This window comes from Haliaeetus leucocephalus, unplaced genomic scaffold (genome assembly GCF_000737465.1).
Source record: "Haliaeetus leucocephalus isolate CR32 unplaced genomic scaffold, Haliaeetus_leucocephalus-4.0 Scaffold273, whole genome shotgun sequence".
In the NCBI taxonomy this organism is placed as follows: Eukaryota; Metazoa; Chordata; class Aves; order Accipitriformes; family Accipitridae; genus Haliaeetus; species Haliaeetus leucocephalus.
The window spans coordinates 3431404-3459298 of NW_010972709.1; the positions used below are offsets into that span (position 1 = coordinate 3431404).

The 27895-nt window shown below is 44.8% G+C and overlaps 1 protein-coding gene across 1 annotated transcript in view; it reads right to left on the reverse strand.

Moving 5' to 3' along the window:
• Positions 1-1981: 1981 nt before the first annotated feature.
• NTSR1 (neurotensin receptor 1 (high affinity)) overlaps positions 1982-27895 on the reverse strand; it is a 58557-nt gene continuing 32643 nt past the window's right edge. Inside the window, exons 2-4 of the mRNA XM_010569545.1 lie at positions 16469-16670; positions 4755-4845; positions 1982-2369 (exon numbers count right to left, since the gene is read on the reverse strand). Coding sequence (XP_010567847.1) covers positions 2120-2369; positions 4755-4845; positions 16469-16670 — 543 coding nt within the window. The 3' untranslated portion in view covers positions 1982-2119. The remainder of the gene's footprint in view (positions 2370-4754; positions 4846-16468; positions 16671-27895) is intronic.

Below are 27895 nucleotides of genomic sequence, written 5' to 3' on the forward strand. Positions count from 1 at the left end.
TTCTTTTGTTTTGTTTTCTGTACCATTACCTGTTTTTCTTGCCAAAGAGGAGTCAACTGTGCATGAGCAACGAAAGTGCTTTGTCAGATATAATCTCTGTCCTCTGTTTGGTACAACCTGCCCAAGAAATTAAAAGAAGGCATGACAGAACAGAGCTTGCAGTTTGGCTGAATCAGAAGAAACTAAAGCCCCACTGATTTCTATTTTGAGCCCTTTCTTTTGGAGTGGTTCTGTACTAGGCATTAAAATAACCTCCCATCCCTGGTAGGTGTGGTTGGAGGTCATGGCTGGTGGTAGCCAGGTCTACCATGGTAGCTAGCTCTGTACAACTGCCAGGTTATAAATGCCTCAGAAGTAGATAGCCGACACTCACAACTCACAGCAAATGCCCCACAGGTGTTTTCTTTATGCCCTGAGCCCAACAGGGACTCACCCACGAGATACCATATTTGTAGCAGGAGAAGATCCACCCAGTAGATCAGTAACTGGTCTCCATCACTGTGTGACAGTTCAGTGGGGCCAGACCCACATCTCCAGCTCTGAGACTTCTGTTAAGTACCGAGGGTGCTTGTTAGTTGAAGAGTGACAGGGTATGGGCCAAGTGACTCTTCTAGTTTGTCATCATGAAGAGGCGAGCACTGCCCTCCTAATGAAGTGGGGTATGAAAGGGGATGCAAGGTCACCACCAGCAAAATCACAGCAGAGGTTGCACAAGACGATTGGTTGGTTCCAGGTTCATGCAGGTCACCATCTGGTGATGTGACAGCAGGGAAAGCCCTTTAGCTTGTCCCAGAGACCTGTGATTTCTGGTGCTAAAGGGTCTGGAGCAATTTGCTGCATCACATAGTGGGCTGTTAAAGGTGGAACCATATGGGAGAAAAGCTCACGCTACCTATCCTGGCCAGCTGAGAAATTTCAAAGAGAATTTTCAGGTCTTGTTTCTGTTCCTCTGGCTTGTTAAAAGAAAGTTGGTTTAGAGCTAAGACTCCTCAGTTTAGACCTTCTTGTGTTCTTCATTTGCACCATTTGAAGATTTGTCTGTGTAGATCAGTGTGCCAACAGGTCTGGTAGCAAAAAGAAATAAGAAAAGGTAGAACAAGAGGCCCTGCTGCCTACAACTGATACAACCTATGAGACATCAGCCTTCTGAAAATGGTGAGGAAACAAGTAGAATTGGATTAAGAATGGGAAAAATCTGAAGGTCCCACAGAATTGGGGCAGGTTGCTCTTATCTCAGCAGCCTTGGAGCCCGCACGAGCCCGGACTTTTCTCACCTCTTAATGCAGGCCAGGTAACTGTTCTCCAGATGAAAAACAGGATTTGGCTGTATGGCAACAGTAAGATTTTCCATTTCTGTTTGTTTTCAGCACTCCAGCTGGGCACAGTTTCTGCATTCTTGACTTTGCCAGAGCCTTTATTTATTGGTGTTGCAGTACCAATACCGGCAAGAGAGGGGGTTCACTGTGCCAGGCACTATATGTGCCCTAAAGTGAAAGATGACCCCCATTCCCCCAGGCCACAGCCACCCCAATCTAGGTAAGGCATCATCTGTTATTTAATTTCAAGGAGCCAGAGCGGCTCTCTCGAGCACCTAGGTCATATTAATAATAATTTAGATATATTTCAAAAATAACCACCTGGCTCCCTGAGTTTTCACTCCTCGTTCAGTGAACATCCCATAGATGAGCATGTCTGCTCTCTGAAAACATCCCTTTCTGTTCAAAACTACTTTCTCCTCATCAGACTCTCTGCTCGGTGCCACCAAGAGACGTGAACTCAAACCCTTGGATGTGAACATGGCATCTCTGCATTGAGAAAAGGATGAAATGCAGTATGATTTTGCCTAAGTTTAACATATTTTGGCTTCCCAGTCAACACTGCACTTGGATCTATGCCAGACTGAAGTTACAAAATGTGTAGACATTACTCACAAGAGGCAAGGCCAATGCTTTAAAATAACCTCAAAGTTACTGGCAGAATGAAGCCTATTTTGCCAACAAAAATGACTTTGCTAAACACATTTGTGTTACATGAATTTGGAGACCATGCATGAAAGTCACAGAGGCCTCTCCCAAGTTTTGTCTCCATGACAAAATGCATTTCCCTTCCTCCTTTGGCTTCAGTATGTAGTTTCCCTTGTGACCTGGCTGGAAAATGTGTGGTTGCTGGAGATGCTGTTGGATTTCCTGGTGAAGGCCAGTCGTTTCTTCTTCTTCCTCCATGGCAGGCACAGGAGTGTGAGTGTAGAGAGGAAGATCTGTCGGAAGTTTGCAGACACCAGGTTGTAGAGGATGGGGTTGATTGCTGAACTCACGTAGAAGAGGACATTTGTCAGCATGTAGAAGTAGTGGTAGAAGTTGAAAAGGAAACTGGAAGAACAGACAAAAGACAAAAAATCTAAATAGAATGTGGAGAACTGAAATAATTCAAAGTCACAAGGGTGAGAAAAACATGAGCTGTTTTTTCAGCTAACCTTTCTTGACTGGTGACGTGAGCTTACCAGTGGGAGTCAGTGCATAAGCCACCAGAAAAATATCTATGTTTTCAACTGGGACTGGCCAAACGTAGGTCAAATGCCTCTACAAAAGTCTTGCCTCAGTCACTAGCAGTTAGAAACTTATGTATGCCCTGGGTGCCCATGTGATACTTACCTCGTGCGTTCATTTTGTCTTCAAAAATAGACATGTGTGAAACTGAGACGCCAGATGGAAATTTGCTTCTGTGTCATGCATATACATTAGCTTGACTTTTCTGGCTGCAGTTCTGGTCTACAGAGCCTGCAGAAGAGCCAAGATCCAGTAACAGATGCAGCTCTCTCCTCCCCCCAGCAGTGAGAGCTGCATCAGCTCATTCAATGCGTCTCTGGGTTGGGAGCTGTCTGTAATCTGGGATAACAGTCTCTGTTCTGGGGGCAAGTTGACAACAGCATGCTTTTGAAACATATCCTGACCATCAATATATAATGTTTTCAACTAGAATTGATTGAAAACGCTTAATTTTTTTTTTTTTGGAATCTTTCCTTGGGACAAGTGAGACCAAAAGCTCTGAGCTGGTAAAGCGTTTATAAACAGCGTGGGTCTCATTTTCAGGAAGATGTTCCCCAGGATCATTTATCTCAGTGGAAGTTGCAGACCTTTTTGTTAGTCTGAGCACTGTCTAACAAAAGAGAAATAGACGTGTGCTGGGGTACATCATCAATCCCTCCACACCCCTTCAGCACTGCCAAGTACTGCATGGCCCATCCGGCTCTTGCAAGCAGAGTTTCTCTATATGGTTGTGAAGAATTAATACAGCAAAAATTTATCTTCTTCAGGGGCAGACACGTGCATTTATAAATGCACACATCAAGCTGCTGCAAGGTCTTGATTAGCTACCATGCTGATAGTTCACCATTCATAATATGCCTGTAAATTCAGTGTTTTCCTAAAATGGCTCATGGCTTTTAAAAGAAGAAAAAAAAAATGGGAATGCAACCACAATGCATAAATTCACACTAACTGCAGACAGACTTCTCTACCCCTCTTGCTCAAAGCAAATGCAGTCATTACATAATTGATTGCTGCTTTAAGTGCTTTTCATATAGGAAAGCAAACAAGAAACAACAGTTTGTCCCAGTGTGTGCCTAGAGCTCTGTTTTCATGATTGAAGATAGGTTTTGGGTTTTGCTACGGATGGATGTACAATTCCATTCAGTAGACTGCTATATCATAAATTACTATTTTTTGTGCTTGGAGTTTATGAAATTTTAATGTCTCATAGTTGCTCTGCTTTTTGGTATTGTAGATTTTTTTTTTTCTTTTCCTGTTCATTGCAGGAAACAGACCCAGTCCCAGAGAGAAGAGGGACACAACACCATGGGAGGAAAGACACATTTTTCACTGAGCACATCTCATGGTGTCTCAGGCTACCTGGGTGTATATCCCCAGACAGCATTAATGTTTAATTGCATATTTAAAATTAATAATCTGTTCTGTGTTCCTCTGCTTTGCTGAGGAACCTGGCCTGACGTGGCAGAAAGGCTGCACGGAGCTGTTTGTGTGCTCTTGCACATCTGTGAACAGCGCACGTGCATTTGGCGTAGGCGTGCAATTATCCTAAATTCTCTGAGAATCTGGACATTTTCTAATCAGTGGCAACTGCTAATATTTAATTTTGAACCACTCCTTGCAAAACCCAGTAAATAACCTGCCCCAGACTCCGTGAGCAGCGCGGTTGTTTCCCCACCTGTGTAATCTCTCCCGTCACTAAGGAAATGGGATGTCGTGGAGCTAATTTGTGCCTTAACGGGAGCTGCTCCGTCTTAGGGTCGGTGATCGATATCTCCGCCACGGAGTCAGCAATCCACTTCAGATGTAAAACCGCCCCCCCATGCAAATGTCGTTTCATCAAGGACTGTCAACTGAACATCCATCGCCGTTGTTAAGGGCGGTGATTCTGTGGTCGCAGCCACAGAAGGAAGGGCATGCTGATGCGTTTCGGTTCAAGCTAATGCTTCCTTCACCCACGTCTGGGGGACATAGGCGATAAAACTAGGACTTAATTTGGCTGGCAAACATGGTAAGAAATCCAAAAGAAAAAAAGCAAAACAACAATTAGGAGGTTGAGGCTTTCAACCCTCACGTGGAGAACGTCTTTGCTCCCACATTCCTGCTTCCATCCCCAAGTCTGGTGGTGCCCCGGCAGCCCCAGCTCCAGGCTGACCCCCCCACCCCGTCCTGGCACGGGGGGATCTCGTCCCCCGTGTCGTGACTCACTCTGTCCAGTGACTGGACGGGACATAGCAAAACATGAGACGCCGTATGTGATAAGGGAGCCAACAGACCACGAAGGCGATCACCACAGCACCTGCAAGGTACGAAAAGAGCTCATTACTTTTTGTGAGCGATTCTTCTTTGGGGGGTGAGAGAGACCTGTCTGTATGGTGTTTATCACCGTAAACGGTTTTCCTAAAGCCCCACTTCGTTCTTCTGTTGCTGTTGTGCAAAGAATGAATAACCCTGAGGGACAACCAGCCTGCAAATGTCTGTAAAAACAAGCATAACAGAAATAATAGAAAATAGCAATAAGCACGGGGGCAGTGACATTATGAACAAAAGAAGGTATGATGCAGATAAAGGACTGCTGATGCCTAGTTCAGACACTGGCTTAAACGAAACTCTATTTGCATCTGTCCTTTTGTTTCATGCCCTTCTGGCACTGGGTATTTTTTCCAAAGTACTCGCAGAGACAGTTAGTGTATGTTTTTCATCCAGGTAGACAGGGAGCCAGGGACACTATAATACCATTAGTTTGTTACACGGACCCACTGGCCACAGTCCCCGCGATGCTGGGGATCATTAAATAGCCCCAGGAACTGGTTTCTGGTGGCAGGGCTTGTCCTTTTGCTCTATATTTGTGCAATACCTGAGACAGTGATTACAAGACGTTTGGGTCTGGACATTGCCATAATAAAAAAGACTAATTAAAGGATAAGCAGAGAAAGACGGTATGGTTTTTTTTCCTTTCCAGGTTCCTGCCGAGGGACATCAAACAATGGAAAATAAAACGCAACAACTCTGAAGGATAAAAGTGCGGTTGGTAGAGTGCGTTTGTCAATCTAGATTAAAAAGTAGATATATCAGGCAATCAAGGGAAAGATTTATTTCCTTTTGTAATATGCATTTCAACGTCTGTATGAAATGACAGGATTCTGGCAGAATCCTAGCAGGAAATAAAGAAATCTCAGTTAAAACATAACACAATAAAAGACAAGAAGAAAATCAAGGCTAAATAAAATAATTATGTTAATTTTTCATCCCAAATTTACTCTACAGAGAATAAGGGCCGCATCATTCTTGTCCTTTATGTGACCCGTAAAGGGCTAGGAAGCAGCAAAGCTCTCTTACAGAGCTACGCACCACCAGTGCAATGCGGATTTGGCACACGGAGGCAGGCACTGCTTCTCCTTCTGCCTTGGGATTGCAAATATTTATGTGGAAATGTCCCAAACCCAGATGCTGTCATCATCCCACAGGGCCTATGCCACAGCTCATAGAGGAGATATGCAGAAGATGTGTTTCCCTTGAAAAACACGATCCAGGAGGAGGAAGTCTGGCTGCGGTTGCATCTCCCCATCACCATTACTCAGCCAAAAGGCACAGGGGAGACTTCAGTAACACAACAGGGGGGGAAGTGTCTGTGCCCTGTTTTTGTGGGTGTCATCACTAGCAGGATCACTGCCTAATTTGTACAGAAATTAAATAATTCCTGGTGTCCGTCTCCGTACTCACAGCCACACTTCAACTCCATGTGCTATCTCTTTTATTAAACACATAACTAACAATGGAGACGGTTATATTCTTTTAGCATCAGCCTGCATGGTGTATGAGAGCATCTTCCAGGAATGCTGCAAAAGCCATTTATTCAATAAAGTTTTAGGCAACTGAAGGGACATGTTTTGGAAAGAAAGCTAGAGGCTCTGTTTTTATTCTCTTGTCCAAGTGACTTCATGATTTCAATCTGAATGTTTTTGGCTGCTATATGGTCATTGTGATTGCAGATGTAATTCATCACTAGACAGCCTGCAGCTCTTCGGACGCCATCAGGTGAATGAATTTGACCTGTTTCTGATCCTGCCTTGAGGACCTTTGCTGGGACTTTGATGGGGACAGCCCCTAAACGACTCGTGGCACAGGAGAAGTGGGAAGGTCCAGCAGGAATCTCGGAGGGAGCGCTGGATGCCTGCCTCGCTCTTCCACATTTCTGAGCGCCTGCTTTTGACCATCTCCAGAAATTAATTTCTCTGTTGGATGGACTTTTGGTTTGCCCTGCATGGGGCAGTCCACCCATGACTTCTCAGGAGATGCCTCCCAGGGGCCACAGGAGAAGCGATACTCTCCAGCCTCTCCCCCTCCATCCATCAGCACTGGGCCAACAGGAATGAGCCAACATCACAGCTCCAGTCCATCTGCTTCCCCAGTGCCTGTACAGGATTAGCTGGATTTTTCAGGCTGTGAAAGCAGCTTCCCAAATGGCTCCCGACACAAGTGCATTCGTGCAGATCATAATTTTTGCAGAAACCTCCATGCACTGGCACTTCCCAGCTGCTCACCCCTGCATGCAGCTCTTTAAGAACGGCAGGATCTGGATTCTTTCTACAGCCAATTTTAAGAGTCTCGCACATCTGCCTGTTAAATTTACCAACACGTTAAATGGAAGTGGTTTTCTCCTGGTAAAGGATCTCTGCTGCTGTTGCTCAGACAATGCTGTGCCAAATAATATGGAAGCAGGGATCTATAGCAGCAAAAACACATATTCAGAGAAATATCTGCTTGAGCTGAGCAAAGGAATAGTCAATTAAGTAATCTGTGGTAATTCTGTAATATCACATGCTATCACTCTGCAATTAAAACTCTATTAAACACATAGCTAAATGCATTGGAGACACTTATGGTCTGATTTGGAAATCCCAGCTGGGTAGCACGCTGTGCGGTTCTGTGCCACCAGCCTCTGCCGCACAGATTAGGAGACCCTGACCTGTATTTGTCACCCTTAATCCGTATGTTTCGATTTTATCATACAAGGGATCAAGCAGATTTAGGGTGGCAATCCTGCCCTGTTGGGTCCCCTCCCCAGGGATGAATATGAAACGTGGGAATGTGTTAACTTTTATCTAATACAGAATGAAAGTGTCCTGTTCTCCCAGATACCTGGTGCCTTTTGCTGCTGTCTTGTGCCTCCCTGAGCACATGCTTATCAAAACGGATGAGTTGTAAAACAAATGCTGGGCAAAGTGGCTGCCAAAATGGTTTTTTATCATTGTTATCAGCTTGTAGGACATGTTCTCCACCATCAGAGGCTTGACACAAGGGTTTCTTTGGTGGAGTAAGATGGAGCAGGTCAGCCTGCTGGAGCTGAGCACTGCAGGGGAAGGATTCGACCCAACGCGTGATGGAGGTGACTCTCCAGGATGGTGTTTGTGAGGTCGGAGATTCCCTGCCTCTATTTTTTGAACTAAAAATAAACCAGACCCATCCCTCACTTCTAATGAATTCAATGCGGTGTTAGTAGGAGCAGGGCTGCTCCATGAACTTCTGATATTTCCCACATTTGAGCAAATGAGGTGCCAAACCTGCGGATTAGCCCAGGGCTGAGGAGTGGAGAGGGGACCCGAGCAAGCCGACGCCAGCGTGCTGGGGATGCAGGGGAATGATCCTTCCACTGAGCTGCATCTTCATTTCCCTTCTAAATCAATCTCCCAATTTAAACATGTATTAAAACCTGAATTATTGCATCCTGTGGCTTTCTATTTTGTCTTATAATGGCTCTATTCTCTGCCCATTTGAACTGCATCCCAAGGAAAAAGGGGAGAGAGGAAGGAGGAGCGGCGAAGGACGAGCCCTTGTTTGTTTATCGTGCAGGAAGTCCTGCAGAGGGAAACATAAATTTTGAGTGACATCTTTTTCATTGTGCAAAAGAAGATTTAAACTGTGCCAGTCTTGATTTTCAGACTAAACTGGATGTGGAAGCAATCCTGGAAGTCAAATTATATTAGATCGCACTGAGTATTTTATTTTACCTCGTGTGTATCCTGTGGCTGAGGCTGGGAGACAGCCCTTCTCCGGGGCCAACGTCTCGGAAAACTCACGTTGGGTTAGCATGAGCATGGAGCAATACATCATGTGTAAAAAGACCACGGCGAGTGCTCGGTGTCTGGTTTGACTGAGCATGGGAGCCACACTTGGGAGGGATTTTCAGCCCCCCCATCCTTCTTCTGGGGGCATCTGAGGCTCAGCGTGACTCAGAGCACCGGGACAGCGATGGGTAACGTGCAACTGCTGCCGGACCCCGGGGATCTGCTGCAGTACAAAGCATTTGGCTGGTGTTTTCCTCCTCTCTTTAGCTCTCCTGTCCCCAATGGGGTCATGCTGAGTCACAGCCCTGTGGCTCCGGGGTGGCCCTCGGTATCCCTCCTCCTCTCCTCCTTTCTCTCCAGGAGAGGGAGAAAAGAGATGCTGGTCCTTCTTTTAACCTCCACTGTTGCTAAGGCCTCCGGAGAAGCTCAAATCCATCCTTCCTTGATAGTTTTGTTCAGATTATTTTGGCCAACTTATTTCTTTTTCTATGTATTTCAGGGAGAGCTGAAACACACACAGCTGGGGAAGAGCTTCTTGTAATTTCTGAGCAAAGGCAGGAGCTGTTTGGGTACGTACTGACCCATCTGAACAACACCTCTCAGCCTTTTCTGCATTTCAGCTCAGCAGCAGCCGTGTATCTCCAGCAGTGCCCAAGGAATGCATGCTCCTGCTGGTACTAATAATGTATATAACAGTGTTATGGGGCTCATGTCAGGGATTTGCATTAATGCTGATTTCTGGAGAAACAGTCCTTGTGTATTCAAAACTCCTGGGTTTTACATACTTATTTAGCTGATGGCGTTGCAAGAGAATCTCTCCCAAAGAGGAGCACGTGTCACCATGCCATTTGATATGAGAGATGGTAAAAGCTGGGCCAAGTGTAGATGTAGCTGGCACTGCCTAGTTAAACCTCGAAGCACTGTTTATATTAACATGAGGCACTACGTGACAGGTCCTAGGCAATATTTATACCAGTGGGCCCCAAACTAGGGGTTACGGGAGCTGCGAGGGTGGGTATGAGCCTAGTAAAATAAAAACTGCTTATGCTGGTATTTGGGTCACAAGGTTGCAGAAGAAAGGATTTCCATAAAAGTCGATAACCAGCGGAGATTGGGGACCACCAGTATGCACCAACAGTACTCAGGAGAGCAAAGAAGGAGAAACTGGGAATAGCAGTGGGCCTGGGGAGCCGTCAGCTCCTTTAGACACCACTGAAAACACGCAGCATTTGCTGGATACAATCCCCCTGTGCTCTTGCACATATTACTGAGCAGTGTAAACATTAGATTTGACTCCTTAATTTCCATTCCCAGCAGCCAGAGATCTGCTTTTTATCTTTCTGTATCATTTTCTTTCTTTTTTTCCTACTGCGGGAGGAGTGTCTCTTTTTTGGATTAAGGGGTAGAAGATGCTATCTTGCTTGAAAGGAGCCATGTTCCCCTAAATACTCTTTTGTTAATGGCAGTGAGACAGCAGAGTGAATAGAAAAACCTTTTGGCACGCAAAACCAATGTATTTTACTCTGACTGTATTCTCTAGTCCTGATTTTCAATGGCTTCAGCTGACAAATTTGAAAATGGATGTGAATTCCTGCCCCTGCTCACTCTGGTGATTAAATTGTACACTGGCACTGGTTTCATCCATAAGGAGCAAGGCAGAAAATGAAGGTTAAAGCTAGCCCAAGAACAGGCTCCAAAAAGCAGCACATCACTGCTGACCCAGTGCAAACTTGGGTCTCTTCCCCAGTTTCCTTCTAAGGTAATTATTTTTTTGGAAATTAGAGAAGAAGTTGCTTAATTCCATTTACACTTCATTCATGCCCTTCCCCCCCGGGATGTCTGGATGTTTGGAGGAGAAGGAAGAAGAAAGAAAGAAAATTTCCCCTTTGAAGGATAGATAAGAGCTCCTGTCTTCTCCTCACCAGGTTCAAGGCTCTTTCTATTTGGTAAGATCAGGTATAACCCAAACTGGCATCCTCTGCAGCCCCTTTCTTCTTTCCCCTCCAGTTTTGAGCTTCTCGTGTCCTTTGTTCTTCCCAGAATGGTTTCTGCTCCCCAGAGGGACCCTGGGGCTGTATTTACTGCATGCTTCTGCAGTGACTCAGGCCCTGGCCAGACCTTATGTTTAAAAACACATCAGTTAGCTTTTTAAACACTCACATTGACAGGGTTTAACACCAGGAAAATCTGCTTGCTGGGCATGACCAGCCCTAGAGTTTTCTTCAGAGATGCAGCCACGAGAGCCCGAATCCCAGCCGAAATGTCTTGCCAGCTGGACCTGCAGTGCCAGCGAAGGGACACGTCTTGGGAGAGGAGAAAAAAGAGCCTCCGTGTCCCGAGAGGTGCAGCCGTCATCCCTTTCTGCTCCTCAGAGGGTGTTTATAGAGCGCTCCGATACCGCTCTCTTTATGTCAGTTGGCAGGCTGTAAGGTAAACCTACGTGTACGAACATCTCTGGGAAATATATACAACTGTTATATAGCTAATTTATCCTCCTGAATTTTGATATGACGCTTCAGCTGTTAAACTCGGCTTCCACTCATGCTTAAAGTCACAGGGGTTTTGCTGAACTCCACTGGGAGTTGCTCAGACTTTTTATTAGGGATACAAACTGCCATTAATTTAGTTCCTTTCTTGCAAAAGAATTGATTCATGGACAAATCTGACTTCCTTAGAATATGAAGGAAATGAAATATGACTGTTTAAGGAGCAGATTTTCAGACTGGTGCTATTCTGTGTATTGTGGCTGCAAAGTATTAGCTGTTTCTTATTCCTGTTTGTGGGAGGGTTACACTAAATCTTATAGAAATATTCTCCTCCTGAAACGGACAGCTCAGACTTGGAACATCACTGAAGAGAAATGAATGAACTCTTCAAAATGTTTGTTCAGAAGGGGAATTACTAATGCACAAATTAATGAAAAGCAGGACACATGGATATTTCATTAATACTTGGCCTTTGTCTTGTATAACTTGAAGAAATGCAGAGAACCCAAAATCATAATAAAAAATTCTTAGATGTTCAGTAAAAAAATATGGTTTGACTTCATCTCCTAAAAAGCATCTTACTGAGGCATCACTCAGCCAGCTGTGGGAGACTGAAGGATATTCTTTTAATTGGTTAAACCTCTCTAAGTGCTTTATAATTGCTTTCACTAAGCAGCTTCTGTAACAGAGCAAATGCTACCTGGAACTGATTACATTTTAATAGGCTTAGCCAACATCCACCCAGGGACATGCAAAGTCTCCCCTCGATGTCCATCAGTTTGTCTCAACATTGTTATCAGAGCTCAGCTGTGCCATTCAATAACTCCTTCCTTCCATCCACGGTGGGAACGGATCCCACAGGCAGTCGGGGAGGTGTTGAGGGTTGCTCGATGAGATGGGGAAGACTGATATTGCCTCTCTGTGTCTGGAAACAGCATGCCATGGTCTGGGCAGTGTACGTGAGGTTTTACCTGCTGAAAGCTGCTTGTTCTGAAGGGTACGTGTGTACATGTGTGTTTAAGATTTATTTAGGATGTTATCAAATGATTGGCCTATCAGGCTATGCGATCAGAGAAGCTTCACCCTTCCATGAAGCATCACGCAGCATCCAAAAGACTCAACTTCCCAGCACTACAATATAGCCAAGGAATAATAACAAAAATCGGAGGTGGTTTACAATTGGAGAAATGGAAGGAATATCAGATGGATGCAGGCGGGTATGAAACCTCTTGGCGGGAGGTATTTTTAGCGGCAGCGCTGGTGCAGACCTTGCCCTGTTACCCTCACCAAAGAGCTGGGAAGCTGCCAGCGCCTCGAGCTCTGAATTTGGATCCTCACACCTGGTGAACGCTGACAGCAGAGAGGGAATTACAATCAGAAATCACATGCTTAATGAATTAATGAGGTGGCTGCCAGGCAGCAGGGCTGACACATTCCTTGATCCTGATCTCCCTAACTATTTTGTACATGACCAAAGTCAGACAGAGCCAGGAAAATACATAAATGCTACCAAAGAGGAGGAAAATGCTGTTGTGGACGTTTTGAAAGAAGCTGTTCGCCTGGCTACTTTTAGCTCCTATTTCAATGTAAATAAATATATAATCTCAGTAGATCTGGAGGAAGGAAGGAAGGTGTTTGCTGCTCTGATCTCACCCAACAGCTCTGCACACCATTAAATGCAAAAATTTCTTTCCTGAGCGCTAGTTTTACAAGTTCTGAAACATTTCACCCTTCAAACAAAACCAAGCTCTCTGTACTTCAAGCCAAAGTTCACTTTTGGAAATGGAAAATACTTTGACCCCCATGAAGCTCTGATTTCGAGCCAACAGCTTTATTAGCGTGGACAAGTGTCATTTTTCTTTTCCTATCCTCTTCCATAAACTAGCCCGGATGGTGTACATGGTTTTGGCTGCCATTGATCCGAGGATAAATCATGTGCATCCCTGTGTATTTTTTGCTACTTTTCGGACAGCTCCAAGGCCTGGTTTATTAAAAAAGAAAAGTTGCAAGGAACAGGTGACAAAAGTAAATGTGAATCAAGCACCTCCAGTAATCAAGTGCATCTGAAAAATGAAATGAAGCAGGATTTCACTCACACTTGCTAGATAAAAAAAGCCTTTGTGCATGATGCGGTGAATCACAGACAAAACTGATGGTGGATTTCTTATTTGCTGGATCTTCCTCAGTCCAGAAAAGAAGCAAGAGGCTGCTCTCTCATTGCCTTCCCAGCAGGGAAGGGAGCTCAGTCCTGCTGCTGGGGTGCTACTGCGGAGATGCCTGTAATATCTGTGCATCGCTGCCCACGGTGCCACGTCTGACCCACTTTTGCACCATTTCAGGCTCCAGACAGAAACCCTCACTTTTGCTAACTTGTCTCAGCTTTTGCAGCTCATAACAAAAGCAAAAACTTGCCTGGGGAAGAAGAAGAAGAAGAAAATTAAGCTTATTGTTCAGAGAAAGAAGGGCTGGTTTTCAGTGCCTCGGAGGAAACGTGGACCTGTTGGTGAGGGGGTGCTTTTCCACTACCCCTGAGCAATGCCCGGGGAAGGGCACGTGTAAATTTAGGTCTCTCTCTTTTTATTCATGAGGAGCTCTCTCTTCTTGATGTTAAGAGAATATGCAATACTAAAAGGAGAGAGGGAGGTGTGAGATGTTGTAGTGCAAGTGAGAAAAGGCAGCTTCTCACTTAATGGTAATAGGCAGAAGCGTCGAGAAACAGAAAAAGATAACAGGGGACCGAGGGACTTGCACGGCCCCATCCTTGCAAGCTCAGTGCCGAAGCAAGGCTCGCTCCTTATCCCCTCATGGATGATGGTTGATCGGGGCGCAGAGACAGTCAATAAACACAGCCCAACGAGATAATTATGGGGAATTTAATGTCTTCTGGGTTTTTCTCTCCTTTGTCTCAGTAGGCATTTCCCAGCGTGGTGTTCGAAGCTGGGCTGCATGTGGCAGCTTGCCTATGGCATGGGACTAGCATCCCTCGTGAAAAACAGCTGGAAAAATCTCATGGAGGTTCTTGGTGCCTTCTCTAGGGATTTCTTTCCTTGTTGGAAATGTGGCCTTGGCCAAAGTGCTTCAGCTACCAAGAGCTTTGCCATGAAAAGCACAGGTCAGAAAGCTTTCTGCTAACAAACTCTCACCATCTAATGTGCACGAGGACTCTCACAGTTTAAAACCAGTACCAGCATCCTTTGTTAGATTTTTGGGGGTACTATTTTTGAACAGCTTTTGCTTTATCATCTGTCAGTTTAAGCTACCAGATTCTTTGGTCTTTTCCTCAGCTTATTTAATTAAGCCATCCAGTATTTTGAAGTACAGCTCAATTCCTGGGTGCAGGATCTTTTATTTAACCTTTATCTGAACCAAAGCTCTGCAGAAAAAGAAAAGGAATAAAGTGATATATGCAAGGCTTAAGTTGCTGTTGAGTAAATCATTAAAATGCTGGTCTAGTTTTGCTTTTTCAGAGAGTCTCTGTGTGTAAGCAAGTCTGTTCTTTAGCTTTACATATCAACAGGCAAACGCAAAAGAAAAGGATTATTTGTGATTACCGTAAATGTGGTTGGTTGGAGGAATAAAAAAAAATTAAATCCCTTTCTGTCCTCATCCATGGAGATCACAGTTCTGTCTAGTTCGTCCATGAAGTTATGAATACCTACCTGAGCAGTTCATAAATGGCCACTTGTGCTCCCAGCTATCAATGTTGTTTGAGACACTGCATGTGCAAACGTGAACCCTTGATTGCATGTGAAATATAGATGAAGGTATTCTCCAGAACAGGGCTTGGGAATTTGTCTGAAATGTGGTTAGATAGCCAGCCCTCAAAGGGCTCCAAAATGTAGTTAAAAATCACATAAGAAGCAGCAGCATTTTTTTTACATTTCTGCTGCATACCAATTTGGCTCGGGGCAAAAAATGTCTGGGTTTGGATATTGCGATTAGCTGGGTCAGAGTCTGCAGAACTTTGGGTGCAATATCTGGTGGGAGAAGGTAAGTACAACTCACAGAAGGGTACACACGTGTCCCTTGGGAACGCTGCTGAGTTTATAGTGAGACATTTGGCCCCCAGGAAGGGCAATAATCACAGTCACCTTACCCCAGAGCTGAACACTTGACTTGGGGAGACGTTATGTGCAAGACAGGAACAGGGGAATTCTTTCACTGTAGACAACACAGCAACTGCCCCTGCTGCTCTCTCGCTTCAGGTTTTCAAGCGTGCAGTGGAGTTATTTCTGGGATGATATAAAACATCAGGTGTATGCCATTACGTGAGGAATGTTTTGCCATCAGATCAGTTTTGCTATTATCAGAGTTTTGAAGAGGAGAAACACTAGGAAGAGTCTGAATTAACCAAAATCTTTTTTTTTTTCCAATCATCTGAGCCATTTGGCCATTTTTTTTAATGAGAGAGAGAAGAAAATTGAAATCTGAATTAAAGCTCTGATTGACTGCAAGAAACTCTTTTTTCCTATGTGTGTATCTTCAGGGCAAAACTGATTTTCCACGCACCTCTAATGAAGCAGAGAACATCTTCAGAGCAGCTCCTGCTTTTACCTTGGGAGCAGGCGAAGGAAACCACCACCACACCGGGTTTCCAAAGTCTCTGCTTGTAACAGCTGAGAGAAATTTGCACATCTGATTTACCATGGGCATTGCCAGTGGGGCTGCGTACCCTGTGCTATGTGTCACTCTAACTGATCTCTTCGAACACAATCACATGAAATAAGTTTGGTTTTAAAACTACATCAGTCCCTTGGTCACACTCAAAGCCTAAAGCCAGCACCAGCTGAAAGAGAGGTGTTTAGGCTGGAGCTGGCCAGAAATAGAAGAAGAAGCAAGAAAACTTGATGTTCTCAAGTTGTTTCTGTTTCACAGGACATGAAATATATTTTTTCCCTTAAATTTGAAATTTTCATTTATCAGCTTCTCCCCCATTGAGCACAATTAATTAAATAATACTCAAGTATCTCTTTAGCTTCCTTTCTCTATATGATTTTTTTTTTTTATCCTTTAAGGGAAGATTAGGAGTCAGAAAAGTGACTCTGGGAGAAAAAAAAAAATAGTGGCAAATAAACAGTAAAATTCCCTAGAAAACTCTTGGTGACTCAGCAAGAAATAGATGAGGAAGGAAAGAGACCAAGAGAACAAAGAAACTTATTTTCCAAAGTTTGGGGCTTTGAGACAAGAATTGGACAATTTTGGCAAATGTCAAAGCATTTGGGGGCAATTTGGATTTCCAAAAAGAGCTAATTTTCATTTAAAATATGTTTTGGGTGAAAGCGTTTACCAATTTCAACCTATAACTCTTCAAATTATATTTACTTAGACACCTCTAGCCAGTTCCATGCCAAGATACGTGAATACTTACGTAGGACCCTCACGCCGTGCTTCAAGGCTTGCACGCGGCTGGGCTCCATGGACATGCTGAGCATCGTCTGCTGCCCGCCGATGGTGCAGACCTGGTTTTCCTGGGCAGCCTGCTTGAACATGACCATGAGCTGGTTGGCGATGATGGTGTTGAGCACAGAAATGACAACCATGGGGAACACGAAGGAGATGAAAGTGTTGACCTGCAGGGGAGAGATGTGGCACGGTCAAGGGATGAGAAGGATCGGTGGAGCAGGAGATTGTGTTTTATTTCTCAAAGCAACAGAGAAACAGCCTGCAGTGGAAATCTTTTCTCTCCTCTTACTCTGCTGGCTTTGGCTTTTGAAGGCTTATTGCACAGAGAGAAAACTTAACCACCACTGATGTGCCTTCATGCGTGTGGGTCAACACTCAAAAAAGGCAAATCCACTCGCATCCAATTCTGTTGTCTTCCCTGTTTCAGTGTAGTTCATTGCCAGAAATGTCTCAACCAAAACATGCCATTGATATTTTCCCCTCGCGAACAGCACGACTCCTAAATAACAGTATGTTATTGTATTTTTTTCTTTATTATGAGCACTCCTTGGGATCTTTTTAACTTTCTTTTTTGTGTTCTGTCCTTTCCTTGTAGATCTAATGATAGCGTTTTGTTATCTCATAACCAAATTATCCAATAAACCTTGTGCCTTAAAGAATTAAAATTGATCAGAATAAACAAGTGGAAGTTGTAATGTTTTTAGTAGGAATTATTTGATTACTACAGTTTTGATAAAATTAAATGGCGGATCAAGTTAAGCAGGGATTGAATCAAGTGGAAGTCACTGTTCGTGTCAAATAAATGCAGGAGGGCCTTACGGGCTGCCTAGAAACCCCGCTGGAGCTGAGCTTGATGAACGGCAGCCCAGGGAAATAGAGGCATGTGTAGGACTTGCCCGCATGTCTGTGGCAAGGCTGGCATGGCGAGACGGCGAGCTGCCGTGCCAAACCCCCTGCAGCACGGAGGGGCTGGGTGCCCGCAGGGCTCGTCCTCTCCACTGTACGGCTCAGGGGGAGGCTCAGCACATCACCGAGATGAGCGCGGAACAAATCAAAAGCCCCTTAAATTTTTAAAATCTCAAACTATTGACAAGAATTAAACTGCGCGCTGCAAATGACTGCAGAAGCGATTTTATTAAAAGCGACAAAATGACAAAAAGATAAAGCCAATAGGGAACTTTGCCCTGTGGTAGGGTTACAAGGCATGCTAACTTCTTCCCCAGATAGCCACGTATCTTGCACCTCAGTGCTCTAAACCACAGAAGCAACCCTGCACCCCGAGCCAACCCCACGTCCGTCTGCAGCCTGCAAAACCAGGGAAGCCTCAGCTACCCAGGGGTGCTCCGTCTGCTGGGATGGAGCCATCCCCTCTCCACCCACCCACGCAGCACCATCACCTCAGTGCACAAGCATTTGCTGTACGCCTGGTACCTAGTGCAGATGTGTGGTCTCTTTGCTCTGGAGGGATTCAGAAACGCCAGAGATGAACGGAAAGTTGGAGGAAGAATTCAACCACACTCCCAAGATGCTACAGGGCATCCATAAAAGAAAGAAATAAGAAGCACATAAGCATATGGGGAGCAGGTGCACTGGCAATCAGAAGCACTTAAATTTCTTTGTCCATAAATTTGAGAAAGATGCAACTTCTCTTTTGGTGAAGACAGGCAGTGTTGTTGTTGCCAAAGTTTTCTTTAGATGGATCAAGTCTCTATACAGCTTTGCACTCCAGAGCTCAATGTGTTTAGCAAAAGTACCAGCTGGGTTTCGTCTCTCGCAACCCACATGGTGAGAACATCATCTCTCATTTATGCTGGTAATAATAATAGAGCTCCTCTGTGGACTGAGGAAATTCCTGGATATACCCCACCATTACAAGCTGTTAATGGCCCCTTTTGTTAAATATATAGCAGTCTTCTAAGCTTCTAAAAGACCTCACAGCCTCCTGCATATAAAGAAGAGTTATCTTTTGGAGTCGCCTCGAGACGCTAAGGAAGATCATTAAGCAGTAGGGACCAAGTTCTCAGCTGGTACAAAGCAACACGGTTTCACTGAGAGAATAATTTATGCTTGTAAAGAACCTACTTCATTTATTTAACCTTCACGATGCAGCTGGGCTGAGCGGGTGCACACAAGGGTGAAATGACTTGCTTAGACTTACCGGGTCAGCCTAAGAAATGAGCCCTGTAGTTACTCATTTTTAGTCACTCCTATTTCTATTGTTTTAGCTGCTGAATGGCCTTCTTTCCTACTGCTGAACAATGTTTGCACATCAGCAAAAGAAAGGCTTAACTCTGGAAATGTTTCACTCTGTCGCCTGAGCTTCGGAGTTTATTGGCTTTTATTCAAAAACTTTGCTCTAGCTATAAACTCGTCTTGCCTAATATAATTACACAGAACTCAAAAAGTCTTTTCTGAGCTTTCTTCAAAGCCTTGATTCATTCCATAATTGTATTGTGAAGTCTTTAAAAATCTTGGGAAATTGTCTAGAATAGCGTTGACTTTCCCTTTTATGAATTGTTATGGTAAAAGTGTGAAAATTGCATGCTTTCTACGAAAGGCTATATTTAAAGATTTTTTCCATGTCTTGTTTTGTACAAAAACTCTCATATAGTTAAAAAAAATATATCAATATTTTCCCCAGAAGCAGAAGGTTTTACTTTGTGGAAAGAATTATTTGCAAACACAAACCCTCAAGGACCATAAAGGCTAGAAAAGCTAATCCCCCTCCTGCAAACCCTCTGTATTCAGTGTTTTTTCTGGCAAGCTGCTTGCTGGGTTGTGCGAGTCCGGACCCCCTCACACTGTGCACGTCAGTGCAGTAACACTTCATTTCCAGGCGATTTTGCGTGCTGCTGGAGCTGATGCCCCAGACACCTCTTCAAAGTTTCTCACCTGCTTCAAGAGGACCTGGTCTGGGATTCCGGGACTACATATTCAAAGGTCTTCAGGAGCAGGAAGACTTGTATAGGTGTTTAATGGGATTTTTTACAGCACCGAAACTCCTAACATCAGTGGGACTAAAGTGGCTATGGCTGTCAGTGAACACCTGTGGGAGACTTTGGGTCCTTATATACCTTTACAGACCACTCTGGCCCTGGGAAGGAAGATTTAGACAGCATCCAGGTTCATTTTTGACCTGAAAGTCTCGGGCTTTATGTTGGCTCACCGTGGGAAGGACAGCTTGCGCCGTACTGGCTCTAAATTAATTCTGTATTCAGGGTTGGTTAGATGCACAAGCAGAGTGGTCTGGCCTCATCTCTGCTACCACCAAGCATGGTTCAGTCTGATTCTCCTCTCCATTAAAACTGATGTGTTTGCATCAGTGTAAACCCACCAGATCTGGGGTTTCTGCTCAGCACCACCATGGACCGTGGCGTGCAGCATGAGCACAGTGCAGAAGCGCAAAGCTGCGCATGGAAAGGCTTAGCACTGGCTGCTCTCTAGTGTAAAAAACACCCCACCACCACAAATCCTGTGACTGTGTGCTAAATCCTCATGAAAAAAAAAGAAAATCCAATACTCCAGTGTTTGCCACTGGCAGGAGAAAATGAAACACTAACCTACTTCCATGCTGCTGTCGCTCCTGTAATTAGTGCAGTCCTAAAAGCCGTTCAAGCACCAGGCTGGCAGCATCTGTGGGATGGGATTAGTCCTCAGGACCAAGTCATGTTTTCTCTTGTACAGAATAACAACCTTCCCTTCCAGCCTGAGCAATAACACTCAGAGACCCAAATTGCTCTTCTCTGGATGTGCTGTGCAGGATGGTGACGACGTATGTGGGTGCCACCCGAGGGAGAGCTCCCAGCAGAAATCTCTGCCTAGACCTGTCCCCGTGAAGGCATGCCTGAGATACGTGATCATCTAATGGATGCAAAGACATGGCCGTGGTGACCTGCCCAGGCACCAAACCTCCCTGGCCCGCGAACGATGATGCACTTTTCATCCCAGCTTTCTCTTAGCCCTCTCTTGCCAAAGGTGATTTTAATTCCAGCCAAAACATGAAGTATTAAAATTACACAGGGTTTTGCAGGACACAGAAGACAGAGCAAATCTGGGGCTGGGGCTTCGTAAGCTCATGAGAAGACAAATGGAAATTAAGTCACACTTCTGGAAGGGAAAAAAAAAAATGCATCTATCAGCCTCTCTTGGTCAGCTCAACAAAAATCAAGACTTTGCGTGAGACTAGACAACTCAGCATGATGTGAGTTTTCTTCTTCCTTCCGAACAGGAGTGTGGGAGAGACACTGGGGAAAGGACCAGAAAAATCAAGTGACACAAAAGCAGAAGCCAGTTTGTGGGTTTGTGACTCTTCCTAAATCTTTTGTACAGAAAACTGCTCCCCTGGCTCTGCTGAGCTTCATGCTGACGTGATTTGCTTTTGCCAAGTCGTCCCTCAAATTATTTGGCTGCCGTGGTTTCCCTGGGTTACCACTAAAAGCAGACATCAGCTCGCTCACAACGGTGATGGAGAAGATGAGCATATAACTTTACAGAGGGACTCCCCAGAGGGCTTATATGAGTCCTGTAAATCAGAAGTTTTGTGAAGGTTTATTCTTTTGTGCTCCAAGGTGACTTCTGGAGGAACACAGACTCAAAGGCCACTTTGAAAGAAGATGGTTTTTCCATCCCTCCTACAAGCTCAGACTTTTGTCTCATATGTATCTGAAGGGGAGGAGGGCAAATATTACATTCTGTTACAGGCATTTACAGGTCACTTTTGCTTCCAGCAAAACTCAATCGCCTGAGCCACCTAGAGCTGGCTGTTCCCACGGTCCGCCAGTGCACGGCTTTGAAGGCGTACAGAACTGTTAATGAGTGTTGGTAGGTGCTTTACGAGGTCTTGGTGCACTTAAGTGTTTAAAAGTAAAAAATTGGGTTAAAGGCTCTTCCTGGAGATACAGTAGCAAGTTAAATACCTCTGCTGGAAGTATTTATAATTAAAAAAGCCAAGAACCACAACTACTCATAATATTTTCACTGAAAGAGTTTTGATGAGAAAATGTTCCTTTACTGAGATCGTAAAAGATTTTTGAACACGCGTCTTATATTTTCCCTCAGGCCTTTTCTCTAAATAAGTAAATAAAGTCCCACAAAGCAAATGAAACATGAAGTGCCGGTCGCAGCAGCAGCATGGCATGGTGCACCACTCCGGTGTGTGTCCCACGAAACAGCAGCCAGGATCCCTGGATCCAACAGGGGCAAGACCCCTGGAGTGGACGTGAGGTGCAGCTGAGATTTAGGGACGATTTTAGCTCTGGGTTATGACCATGGTTTTGTGGCAGAGACCAGAGATGTTCCTTCGTTACCTGATAAATGACACGACAGCAAAGCCAAATTCTTGGTCTCCAGAGACATGACCCCTTCCAGCAGTGAGTGGGGATGCTCAGAGCAATTTTTCCTCCTTCCTCTTCAGGGATGAGAGAAGGACAATTAAAAAGGAGAGAAGTGTGGACAATGGTGAGCCGCTAAAACCTCACCTGGACTGACTAAGCTTCTCTCCTACTTCATTTCCCCACAGCGTGCCTGCCTGCTGGCTGGGAAATGCTGGCCAACAGCTGCCAGCCTTCCCATTTTCTGCTGGGGAGGATTTCCCATTGCAGAGACTCTCCTCCGGTCCAGCCACCTCTTGAGGACATGCCTGGGGAAATGGTTGAGAAACCCTGAAGCAGCTGAAAACTATCTCAGGAGGAGATTTGTCTTTGCTGGTTTCCTGGAAGTGATGATGGGGAGGACTGAGGATGCAGGGTATCACTTGATTCGTGGTTTTGAGCAAATCAATTAAACCACATAGCTGGGATTTAACTATCTACCACATTCTGGTTCACCTCATTTCCAATGGAAATGAAAAGTAAATTATCCTCCCCCTGGCTGTGGAGGCAGTATTGTTAGCATATGTCAATCAGAAAAGCACATTCTGCTACATCAACATTCGGCTGCCAAAAAATCTTATTTGACTAAATGTACTTTACAAAATTACCGGTTATCTCACTCAGTGGCCGGAATCATCATTTTTTTTAACCACCCAGTGGATAATTTCAGCCTTTAATAAGCATGGTGCTGCATTCCTGGATACGGCAGCCTGTGGAAGACAAAGCAGGAAAGGGAAAGGCGCATGGCCTGGCATGCCAAAAGGACCATTTGGCAACGGCACTCGTGTTTGATGTTCACAGGATGTATCTGATGAAAAATCCAGAGGTCCCCACCCCCCCCCCCCAGTAAATAAACTACCATCTAATCAAATCCCATCTTTGCATAGCTTTCCAAATTTCCATGCCAAGTATCTAGCGGTTACCAGCTAAATGCCATTCCTTAGATACAACAGGGCAGGAGAGGTCTGCGTTTGTGAGTGATGGAAGAAAATAACAACCGCTTTTGTAGCCAGTACCTGGTACAGAGAGGAATGTGGAAGCTGAAAAACTGCAGCGTAGGAAGGCAATTCAGCTCTTCTAGAAATTTTTGAGGAATTTAATTAATTTCAGAGTGTACTAGCACTAGATCTTAGTAGAAAATCTTTCCAAACTTTCCTTTCTCTGATCATTCACTATAATAAATATCTAAATTAAATCTGCAGATTCAAGGAGGAAGCTTAAAGGACTATGGAAGTGAGAGAATAAGGAACCTGAAACGTGCGAGTGGGTATCCAGCACCAGCGGGGACTTGTTCTGCAGGATATGGGCGCCAGTCCTTATTTCAGATAACCGCATCCTGGTGTGGGAACACAAATCCTGGGTAAGTAGGAACGGGGCCGAGTGCTGAAGCCGGTACGTAGACGTGGAGCTCTAACAGCGTACTTGAGCAGGAGCTCGATCTTTACACGTTGCCAGTTTTAACTCAGGCAGGTTTGGCTGTCACGTTTTATTTCTGGTGGCTGCTGTCCCGAGCAGCCCTGACAGCGTGACACGGTGGGACGCAGCCGTCACCCTCGGACGGAGGCTGTCCGGTGACGTGGAGGGGTACAGGGCTAGGTGCCCTGTGCAGGCTCACTTGGCAGCTGCGTGCGGGTACGGTCGGATCCTGCATCCCCGCGGGGTCCCCTTGCACCACCACAAAACACGCTGCCTCGGGACTTCAGCAGCTGGGTGAAATGACCCTCCTCTTGCCTCCTAACCAGGAACGGTATGTAAATATCTGATGGAGAACCAGGTGACGGGACATTATATCCCGTCGTTAATTTAATGAATAACCAGAGAAAAGATACCAAAACCCAGCTAATATTTTCTGTTTAAAATGTTCTGAGAAAGAGCCACAAAAGCTTCTGGTTGTTATCACACTGTAAGCCCTGTACCTCTTCTATCCAGCTGTAGGGGAGTATGGATCCCATACGTCTTACCCAAGTTAAGAGAGTGTGACGGTGTGAATTGCTCTCATCTCATCCCAGACAGCTCCCCTGTTCACCTCTGCGAGCTGCAAGCGTAGACCGGAGAGACTGAGAACCACCTTCACCCTGCCCCAGCGAAGCCTTTTCAAAAGTGCTAAATATCAAACCCAGGCATTTCAAATAAAGGTTACGGGGATGTGAAACATCACTCACAGGCGCAGGTGTCCGACGTCAAAACATCATGGTCAGCTACGGGTTACAGAAGCGAAGCTTGAACTAGGACACAGCCGTGCGGGGACAGGGGGACGGCTGGCAGTCACAGCCTCTGAACTAAACCAGCTGAACCTCTGGCAGTCAGGGCAGCGATGGGGGGGTGAGCCTGACCTAAACACAGGGACCAGCAGGACACCAAAAGCATGTCATTCAGGGGAAAAGGAAAAAAAAAAAAGAAAAGCCTCAAAAGCAGGCGCATCTTGCCCAATCCACCTCCGATTAAATAACTCGGCGGGTTTTGCTGACCTCAGCTGGCATCAGCCACAGGAGCCTGAATTGGCCAAACCTGTGTATTTTAGACCTCTGCAGGGGTCCGTTTTCTTCTTGGTTCGGATAGGGTCTGGGAATTGCTTAGGTGAAGAAAGAGAGCGCACAAGTCTGAAGATGAACTATCAATGCTCCCAAGTGACCGGACTAGGTCCTGTCCCCATGATGCTACTGCCCTGCAGCCATTAACGTCAATGCATCTGGTACTCAATTAATTGCATGGCAAGGACACGTGAATCTGTTACTGACACATCCATTTACTGGCCTTATTCACTAAGGGAAAACCGCTCAAAAGACAATTCAGAGGACAACACAAAAGACTTGCACATGAGCTCCGGCTGCTTGCTTCTATTAAGATGTTTCAGGTTTTATGTTGGGAGATATTTATATCAGAAAAAAATGCATGTTATTACAAGATCAACGGTGACAGCATGCACTGTTTGCAGTCTGTGCTGTTCTTTTGAGATCTACAAGGGGCAAGTACCTGGAACGTACTGCAAAACAGGACTTGTTCGGTACAGGCTGGTAACGCACAGGAACCACTCACTAGTGGTCCTCTCCTCTCTCTGGGCTGGCTGGATGCCTCCGATGTTGTCTCCAGCTGGCTAACACCAGACATGAACTCTTCCAAAGGGCTTAATTTAGCTCTAGCATTGAGATCAGAAGGAGGATCTGCTTAAACTCTGTTTTCATTAGCATTTTGTGTTTGCTCCAGAATAGTGATGTTTTCCTGGTAACGTGCCTTCCCTCTTTAGATCCGTGGCCTTCATGAGAGAATGACCGTCAGTGTGGATTAAGATATTAGGAATAATCAACATGTAACATTTTCAAGCCCGTGTGTGGTCCCACACTGATGAACTATAATGGGAATGCGGAGCAGCTAATGATCTTGAGAAGTTAAGTTAATCACGTACTCTGCAGGAGTTAATCAGATACAGAACAGATGGAAATAAATTCCATACTGACAAAAAAATCCATCATATCTCTATGGCAAAAACATTCCACCAGCTTCCCCATTCATAAATCTCCCTCCATGGAGAAAACATTTGTTCATAAAAAACAACATCTGATGCAGAACAACTTAAATGGGTCTCTTGCTCATGATGGGTTGGCAAAGATGTCAGAATACTGCATAATGGTGGCATTCCTGAGCTTGACTGGGTACCTGAAGAGATCATTTAATGTCATTTCTATGCATAGTTACAATCCTGTGGCCTAAAGTATTTTCAGATTTATCATAAGTAATAGCAGAAAGGTATGATTCATACGTAAGTGTTTGATATAAAGCTTATTATTCCTAATTGTACGCAAGGGTAATACTGAAGTATCAAACTCCCTGGGGACCTCAGAGCTCTTCATTACCTTGCTAAATGCTAGAGAAACTTCTTCATTATAACTATTCATAAGAGAAAATTTGCTCCTTTCCTGATCTTTGGACACCAGTCTCAAACCTGAATGGTTCTTCTGATTCCAGCTCCCCAAAAGAGAGAAAAGCTGTGAAATTCAGGAAATCCTGGAAATAATGGACTGGGGAATGGGCAAATGGGAAGGTTTTAAGGTTTGCCACTGTGTGTTGCAGAATGCCTTGTTGTACATCATGGATATTCAGCTTTATCATTTGATAAAACTGAAGGATAAAAGAATATTTATTTAGAAAAATGAAAGAGTAAACCAGTTACCAAAAAAACCCCAACTCCAAACAAAAAAACCCCAAACAAATCCTCACTGGGATTATACTTGATGAAGAAGATGGATTTGGGGGTCTTGTACATCTCACTTCAGTTAATCTAGGGCCTCCTGCCACTGATTTAAGAGGGGTATGTGGAAACTAAAATGGAAGGGTTTTGGCCCAGGATGGCTGCTACCTCCCCATACCTGGGGAGGAAGGAAGGAAGAAGTGACAGAGCAACAGTGATGATCCTCCATCATGTCATCATTAACCTGGAAGCTTCAAATCTTCCCCCCTTCCTCCTTCAGGAAATCTTCCTTCTTAGTTTCCTGTGATTGGGTACATTGAGCTACAAGGTAAATTAATTAAATTTACTCAATTTTGCTTGCAAACACGAATAAAGTCAATTTGTATGCTCTCAGATTATTGGCCTCAGCTTTGCTCCTCAGATCTAGTTATCCATAGCACTATTTAGGGCAGTATTTTTGGTCGAACAAAAACTCAGTGCATAACGTTCTTGATTTTCCCTTTGAACATACAGGTCTTTGTTACTATTTCCCCCTCAACCTTCCCAGCAGCTATATCCTACTGAGGGGGAAATAATACTTCAGCTTCAAATGACAGTTTGGAAATATGCTTTAAATAATTTACCAGTACAGTTGGATTTAAGTTCTCACTATCTGCTGGTATTTTGGTTCCTACTTGTTTTCGCCAAAGGAATATTGCCCATTGCCTATCACAATATATTTAGTTTTCTCCAGTTCTGCTGCTTGTCAGCCCTCTAAATAATTTAATAAATGTTCATACAGTACCTAATGCTCCTGACGGCTGAGTAATCCTGATTCAGATTTTGCAGTTATTTTGTGTCTATCCTCCTGCCTATCTTCTTGTCCATCAGGCATTGCACAAGCCGTGGGGGCTCACGTGGTGGACATTCATCCAAAGAAAGTGCCTCCATGGCTTCCCCTGGTGCAGGCTGATGGTCTCTGTTGAGGTTAGCTAATGATGTCCTTGTCAAAACCAAGAAAATCATCCTCTTTCCTATGCTGTTAGCCATGACTGCAAGCGCTCAGCACATCCGATGCTCCTGCTCCCGCTGCATGGGTTTTGCAGCCTGGGATGGGCGCAGGAGCGGCAGCTGCTGCCACTGAAAGCACAGGCTACACATGTGTTTTAGGGATGTATCACCAGGTAAATAAATCACAGCAGCTGATTTTGCGAGCTGATACCTGGAGCCTTGCTTCTCTAACATCTGCTTGTTATTCCATACTTCTTTGGTTCACGCTTGGGATAGTTGTAATGAATGAGAATGTTACACTTGGATAGTCTCTCACAGACAATGTCAAAAAAAGAATCAAACCACAGTGACAGTCAATTATCCCCCAACTTTTCTTGTTCTGGTGATATTGAGTCATTTCATCCCTGATAATCGAAACGGATGGCTTTTGCCTACATGGGTATGAAGTAATTTACAGAGAGCAGGCCAGCGTGGGGATTTCTAGTCAGTGTTTTAGGAGTAAAATAAAGCAAAAAGCAAAAGCATGGGAGTATCACAAGCAAAGCTTTCTGACAGCAAAGAGCAGTAAGCAGTTAAATCAAGTGGTGCTTGCTTGCTTTCTTCCCACTCTCTCTTAGTAGATGGATCATGACAGAGAAAAATGTGGGTCTGCTCTGCTCACGTGGTGACTACCAAATTTTGGTTTTACGCTCGGCATGTGGCAACACCGCAGCCCAGCACGGCCATCCAAGCTGGCTCCGGGCAGGGGGAGTCCCATGCTGGGGCCAGAGCGTGGGTGTGCAAAGCTGCAGTGACCCCCCCACTCCTGCTTTTCCTGGGGAAAAAAGGGGGATGCAACCAGCAGCTG